Raw genomic sequence first — 8,037 nt, forward strand, 5'->3', positions numbered from 1 at the left:
ACATTCATATAATATATGTGGATGTAAACATGCATATGTATATATGTGCTTTTGTATTTGTCTTGCCTGTGTTTTGAGGCAAATTTCATTTACATACATAAGTGCCTCTAATATGTTGGCATATTACACTTAACTCCACAAATATGCATATAGTCACATCAAAGCATATTTGCAGCATCGGATGCTTACACACACACATACACAAGATTCCAATTTTATACTTACATACATACAAATGTGCGTTTGGGAACACCATTTGTGGCAGCTAAATGAATCCATTATTTGAGCTCTCGCATCGACACCAGCGTATTGGTTGGAAATTTGCGTCTCCTTTGTACTATATCCAACTCTTAATATAGTAAACATATATATATGTGTATATATAATTATATACTGTTAACATTTGTGGCTGTTGCGATAATTATTCAAACTGGTAAATGTACATGTGTTAGCAAAATTAGTCCATTCATTCATAAAGTTCAATTAAATAGTCTTTGTTATTGTTTCTATGACAAATATCTTATGATTTTCGTATCGAACTCACTGAAGTAGTCGCTACTAATGAGCCCGAAATATACAAATATTACTTTTATTACGTTTAAAGGGGTCCAAGAATTCTTGGAGTTACATACTTACCATATATATCAATGATCAGGATGACGAGCTAAATTCCAAGAGACTGTCTATATGTCAACCTGTGCAAGAAATAACTTGAACAAAAATTGAGATATCTTGATGAAGCATGGTGAATATGTTCCTTCTCATTCAACAAGCATTGATATTGTAAATGGACTGGATCGAATCCTTACCTCTCCCACAAAACGCCATTTATCGCTTAATCTATAAATAAATGCGCCAGAGACATATTATAAGCCAGAAAGTGTTCAAGTCGGATCAAAAACTATTCAAGCTTCCAAGTATCGAATATAATATACTGAGCTCAATTACTATTGCAAACTTTTTTGTCGAGAGTATTGGTCTATCTGTGAGATATATTATAGAAATCGGAGAGAATGCTTTTCTGATAATAGTTTGCTTGTTTTAAAAAAATGTTTTTAATCTGATCAATAATTTATGGAGCTCTCACATAACTTATATAACATTTTTTGAACTACCGTCTGACTTTATAACGTATATATCGCGAAATATATGACTTATCTTAATAAGTTTAAGAGAGCATGTTTTTCGAACAACGGCGCATCACATTCGATTTCATTGAACAATGAATGTTGAATTTTTTTAAATATATTCAAAGTAAAATTTTGGTAACACCGGAAGGTTATTCTCATGTTGTTGTTGTTATACCTGTTGCCCAGTTCCCGTTAGGATGGTAAGGTTCAGTTGTCATCGAAGTCATCCACCGGTAGGCCCAAGAAACGTGCTGTTCCGATGGGCTCGGCCCATATGGAGAGGGGTGTCAGATGTGTAGGGTTAGCAAGGTATGCAAAGAGGTGGTTAGTGTCACGCGGAGACTCGTTGCACGCTGAATATATATTCGATATGTCGGGGTCGATTCTGGATTGGTAGGAGTTTAAGCTACTACAGTATCCAAAACGAAGCTGCACAAAAGACCCTTTCAATTCTCGCGACAAGTCGAGCTCGTCATCTTTAATGCTTGGTCGCTTGACGCGAATGGCGTACTTGAAGCCATTTATGAGATTGAGTCGGTGAAGATGCTTATAGATCCACTGTGATTGGCGGTCAGTGCAGGTCTGAAGTTGGTTGCGTCCGAAATCTGGTCGGCGTATTGTCTTATTTTGTTGACGTAGTTGAGAAAGGACCTCTTCATGCTTCTATGCGGTTCCGGTTCAAGCAGGTGACTGCAGTAATAACTACTTCGAAAGCACCCCAGAAGAAGCTGCTTGGAGAGGCGCCTTAACTGAGAGTATGCGTGTCTCACTGTGCAGATTTTCGATGGGAAACGTCAAGAGGCACCCCGTTGTAGTCCGGAATGCACTGTTCTGGCATATTTACAGCTTTCTCGTCGTATCACTGCTTCAAGGCTACCGTAAAGGTGCGGCGTAGTTAAGGTCCGACCGGCCGATTGCCTTGTATGTTACCAACATTGTTTCTTTGTCCTTTCTGTTTTTTGGCACAAATCGCAGTTGTGTATGAAGTGAAGGAGCACAGGCTGTTATTGACAGTCAGAAATTCAACGCCATCGACTGCAATATTCAAGTCAAGTCTGTACTCCTTCGTCCAGTTTAGGAATATGGTCGCTGTGGATTTAGTGAGGGAGAGTGTTAGGTTCCGTGCAGGAAGGAAGCCAGAAAGCTCGAAGAGATAGCCTTTGAGCACATGCCAACGATTCCATTGCCCATTATATTTTTCATCTCTGATTTTGGAAAGTAGCTAAAGAATTTTAAAGAACTTGCTGAAGATCTTGCGAAATTGCCATGCCTGGAATGATGACATCAGTGAATACAGATCAGTGAATACATAAACCAAGATGAAACTAAGTAACTTTAAGTATAGAGACGTACGAAGAATCAACTTGTTAAATTTCGTAACCTCCTCAACGTTTTCATCCGTGACAACAACACTTACATGAACTTGACATTACTTTACTTCATACCATGTAAATTTGGTATATTTTTGTGTGAACCTCGAGCTTAAATATTCCAAGAAAAACATAATTACAAATTATAGCGGCAGCCAGTATTGATTCTTTCTCTGAAAACCGCCGTTGGTGGCAAAGCGAAATTTGATAGATTTTAATGCAATTTCCTCTCAACTCTGAGCACCTGCCACGAAATTCATATTGCTTTCTCTGCTTTATAGCTTATTCACACCCCCGCTAAGCATACCGCTTACATACATTACCTTACATATGTACATATACATACATATATACATATAAATAAGTAAGTGGCTAAAGCCTTGAGGAAATATTATTTGCATTTTAAAATATGTTAAATAATCTCAAGCATTTTTACCCAAATTCAAACGTCAATAAGAAATCTTCCAACCGTCAAAAGCAAGCATGCTAAAGAAAATATATAAAAATGTTTACTGTAAATAGCTGTGTAACGAGAAGAAAAATCGCAACCAATATGAAACACACACACATACACAACTATACATTTTCAAGTGGGTATGGATTTACATAACAATGAAGATATATACATTTTTTATGAAGTGAAATTTTCCGAGAATTGAAAGAATTATACGCAGTGAAAGCGAAATGTACGAATGAATGAAATTTTATATATGAAAATTGACATATTCGTACTTACATGAGCTTACAGAAGCAGAAAATATGAAAAATGGTTTGACCTAACCGAAACGTAACTGGTATTTTATCAGAAATGTTCACCGATAAAAAAATTATTTTAGTATCAAAAATGTTTTTAACTACTACTTCTATACAACTATTTAATATAATATAAAGTAACTATAAAAAAACTAAAAAAATTTTTTTTTTCATTACAGACAAGCAACAAGAACTGGACCTGCCATCGATGCGCGGCGACGACAACCCCGACCAACACAATATGCTTACCCAGCATCAGCGTTCCCGTTCGCCACGTGGTCCGCCGATGTCACAGATATCGGGCGTGAAACGACCACTCTCCCACACGAACTCTTTCACCGGCGAACGTCTGCCCACATTCGGTGTGGAAACAGTGCACGAGAATGCGCTCGGCACACTGCTCGGCGACGTCGACACGTGGGGCATTGACATATTCAAGATTGGCGATCTGAGCGCCAATCGTCCGCTCACCTGTGTGGCATACACCATATTTCAGGTAACACACGCTGTTTACTAAGAAATTACAAAAATTAAATATTAATTTTATATTGTTTGTTTCTTTATTATGTCCCTACAGAGTAGAGAACTACTGACCAGTCTTATGATACCACCGAAAACTTTTATTAATTTTATGACTACTCTGGAGGATCATTATGTTAAAGACAATCCGTTTCACAATTCATTGCATGCGGCTGATGTGACACAAAGTACAAATGTACTGCTCAATACACCAGCGCTGGAGGGCGTATTCACATCGTTGGAAGTGGGCGGAGCATTGTTTGCTGCTTGTATACACGATGTTGATCATCCTGGTTTAACGAATCAATTTTTAGTTAATTCAAGTAAGTTTAACTAAGGAGTATTATTTTTATATTATGTTAGACTGTAGATAATTAATATGTGTAAGTGTGGCGAACAAGACCGCAGTTATTCTAGTCGTTTACCAGAGTTATGGTTCTATTTGAAATGGAACCTGAAATAAAGTTAAGTCTAGCCATATTATGTTGGTATGCCTTATAGTTTCAAAAATGGATGTCAATTATTACTTTAGTCTTTTAAATTCGTAACGACTGCTTTTCGTTCTTAACTGCAAATGACGGCCGCGGCATTCCCTTAAAAGTCCTGACCGTTAATAACTTATTCATTTAATACTCTGAACAGGGTATATTAAGTTTGTCATAAAGTTTGTAACACCTAGCATGAAACGTAGAAAAACCTATAATAACGGGTGATCTAAGTAGAGGTACTTTTTCAATAGCTTCGCTCAACTTATGGTCAACATAAACGGCCTACTGAGCGTACTATTCCAAACACAATCACCCATCTTGAGACCCTACACTCATTATCGCATAATATTCGACCGAGTTCCAGGCCATGGACTTCGCTCTATGGGCTCTTGAAAAGTTCCAAAAAGATCCAATGTTTTCGAGCCAAATTTTGTTCAGCGATGAGACCCATTTCGGTCTCAATGGATATGTAAAAAAGCAAAATTGCCGCATTTAGGTCGAACAGCAACCTTAAAAGATTTAAGAGCTGGTATTTCATCCAGAAAAACAACGGTTTGGTGTGGTTTGTGGGCCGGTGGAGTCATCGGTTTATATTTCTACTAAAATTTGATACCTGAAATTGATCTCGGCGACATTTGTTTGCAACAAGACCGCGCCACTAGAGCCGCATTAAACAGTTGAAAGAGACAATCTTCTAGGTAACTTCGAAATGGATCACCCTTTATATATATATACATGATCAGACAAGTTGAGTCCGTTCCTCCGTCTGTATATACTCGAACTAGTCCCTCAGTTTTTGTATTTTTTTATGAAGCTGTTCACTTAATGGAAACGCCGATATCGGATCACTATAGAATATGGTAGAGCTGCCATAAAACTGACCGATCAAAATAAAGTTTTTCTAAAAAAAATTTTTTATATTTGGAAGCGTATTCTGGCTTCGCTGCAACCGAAATTAACTTGTTTTCTTGTTACAAGTATATTGAATTTTGTTTTATTACTATATATTATTTTTATTCTTCTAGGTTCCGAATTAGCCTTAATGTATAATGACGAATCTGTTTTGGAAAATCATCATTTAGCAGTTGCCTTTAAATTATTACAAAATCAAGGATGTGATATATTCTGTAATATGCAAAAGTAAGTATGATTTATGAAAGAATATAACTATTTAATTCTCAATTAAACCTTTAGGTTTATCATATAAGTAATAATATCACAGTGTAAATAAACTCGATGGACATTTTACTGTCTCATTTTGCTACGACAGGAACTTTTAAATTATGACAGAGTTTGATGAAACCAAAATTTTTAACTAAATCTTGTAAAATTCAATAAACACCCTTTCCAAACGCTCGAGCCAGTAGCACAGTTTATGTACCTTCAATCACCACTCTAGTGCCTCAAGAATAAACATCAACACTCTGATTGTGTAATACTTACTTTTTAACCTTGCCCAAATTGACACTGGAATTTTATCTCAGTATTCTTCTTTGCTAAATAATATATCCATTAATTATATAAACCTAATATTTCTGCCGTTTTGTTTTAGGAAACAACGCCAAACATTAAGGAAGATGGTTATCGATATTGTCCTCTCCACAGACATGTCAAAACACATGAGCTTGCTGGCCGATTTAAAGACTATGGTCGAGACGAAAAAGGTCGCCGGCTCCGGTGTGCTATTGCTGGACAACTACACCGATCGCATACAGGTGAGTTAAGATTTATAATATGAATTCCAAGAGTAATTGAAAATTATAGGTTAAAAACTTAAGTTATGCATATTTATTTGTTAAAATTACTTATTTGCAGTAAAGTAGTTATATTAATATTTATTAAGCTTATTTGGTTACTTCAAAGCATTTCATGCTTTTTCTGCGGAATTATACACAAAAAGTTGTACTATGATCTCTTAAAGATGAAGATAAATTCTGTTCTATAAATCTTTGAATATAAATTTTACGTGTCACTTGGTTGTCCGAGATGGACTCGTAAGCTACTGAAGCGATTTTAGCAAAGTATAGCTCACTGTGTTCAGTTTGAACCAACTTAGAAGATAATATAGTAAATCTATTAAGCGGACAACTCTATTAACTGGTCAGAAAGGCTGGTAACCAGACAATGAGAAAACAGTCTTAAATTCGTTATTTTTTCCAATGAACTTTATTTGTATGAACATATTTAAAATTAAATCCCTTTGATTCACTTGTTTATACATATTCGACAGTGTAAATATTATGTTTAGACATACATACATTTACTAATGTGCTTTTTCCGCTCGCTCCCATTTTCAGGTGCTCGAAAATCTGGTACATTGTGCCGATTTAAGTAATCCAACCAAACCGTTGCCATTATACAAACGCTGGGTCAGCCTACTTATGGAGGAGTTCTTTTTGCAGGGCGATAAAGAACGTGAATCGGGCATGGACATTAGTCCTATGTGTGATCGTCATAATGCCACAATCGAAAAATCGCAGGTCGGATTTATCGATTATATTGTGCATCCATTGTGGGAGACATGGGCCGATCTGGTGCATCCCGATGCACAGGATATACTTGATACGCTTGAAGAGAATAGAGACTATTATCAGAGCATGATACCACCATCACCACCACCATCGGCGGCCGACGATCAACCCTCCGACGATAAGATACGATTTCAAGTGAGTTGCTGAGAAAATAACTAGAAAAAAATGTAGAAAAATAATATACAAGTAGTCACACTAACACAACAATGGCCGCAGATAGAAACAGTAGTGCGTTACTCATTGAAACAAAATGCGATTGACAGCCGCGAAGAGCTGCAGCATTTCATATGCAAACATACAAACATTAAAAAAAAAATTTAAAGAACATTAAAAAGTATGAAAATATTGAAATTTGTCTCATTACATCATGCAAAGTGCATATGAAATCGCTACGCCTCTATGTGGCTGCAAATCGCCGCCAAAACTGTAAACTCATATTAACCCGCACAACTCTCCGCTACAGGTAACACTTGAAGAGTCCGATCAAGAGAATCTAGCCGAACTGGAAGAGTGTGATGAGAGTGAGCATAACAAACCGGAAGCAGCAACTGTGACGACGGCTGCGGGTGAGCACAAGCCGTCGGGGAGTGAGAATCAAAGCCATCACGGTGGAATGTGACGGAGAGTAGCGGGACTATGTAAGAAAATCACCGAAAAGGCGCAAAATTTTTTGCTAATACGTTAGTAACAAACCAACTACAAGCAGCTAGTGAAATAAATAACTAAAATAAAAATGCCAAAAAACACAAAAAAACCAAAAAAAAAATAAAATAAAATTTAAAATTTATAAAAAAAAAATGCAATTTTTTGCAAACAAAAAAACACACAAAAACACTAAAGCAAAAACAAAACAAACGAGCTGAGTTGAAGGACAAAATGTTTAAAAAGGAAGACATAGGGAGGAAGCAAATGAAAGCATACATACATACAATATAAATTTAGAAATTTCATAGTAGCATAGCCAAGACAAAAGAGAGCGAAGAAAAAAATTACAAAAGTATAAAAATCAACATATACATGCATATAACGGTAAATACATACATGAAGCAAATGGATAATTTTACTTTAAAACTAAAACAGAAATTGCCAAAAAGCAATAAGAAACAATGAAACACGGAGTGTAAAGCATGCATAGGCACTCAAACACACACACACATACATACACAAGACACTCAGCACAAATGTATGACAACAAAATGCAACTATCACAAAGCCATGCGCATGTTTACAAGCAAACATACATACA

The 8,037-nt window shown here is 36.3% G+C and overlaps 1 protein-coding gene across 6 annotated transcripts in view; it reads left to right on the top strand.

Moving 5' to 3' along the window:
* The window catches only part of LOC120776049 (cAMP-specific 3',5'-cyclic phosphodiesterase), a 202,336-nt gene extending 194,760 nt beyond the window's left edge, over window positions 1-7,576 (top strand). For 3 of the 6 annotated variants that reach the window (XM_040106503.1, XM_040106504.1, XM_040106505.1), the window contains 6 exons: window positions 3,433-3,749; window positions 3,831-4,095; window positions 5,286-5,400; window positions 5,813-5,975; window positions 6,558-6,926; window positions 7,255-7,575. In XM_040106503.1, coding sequence (XP_039962437.1) covers window positions 3,433-3,749; window positions 3,831-4,095; window positions 5,286-5,400; window positions 5,813-5,975; window positions 6,558-6,926; window positions 7,255-7,410 — 1,385 coding nt within the window. In that variant the 3' untranslated portion in view covers window positions 7,411-7,575. Of the gene's footprint in view, window positions 1-3,432; window positions 3,750-3,830; window positions 4,096-5,285; window positions 5,401-5,812; window positions 5,976-6,557; window positions 6,927-7,254 lie in introns of all 6 variants that reach the window. The other 3 variants (XM_040106499.1, XM_040106501.1, XM_040106502.1) reach the window with 1 other exon arrangement.
* The last annotated feature ends 461 nt before the right edge of the window (window positions 7,577-8,037 follow it).

The sequence above is a fragment of the Bactrocera tryoni genome, chromosome 4 (assembly GCF_016617805.1).
Source record: "Bactrocera tryoni isolate S06 chromosome 4, CSIRO_BtryS06_freeze2, whole genome shotgun sequence".
Lineage (NCBI taxonomy): Eukaryota > Metazoa > Arthropoda > Insecta > Diptera > Tephritidae > Bactrocera > Bactrocera tryoni.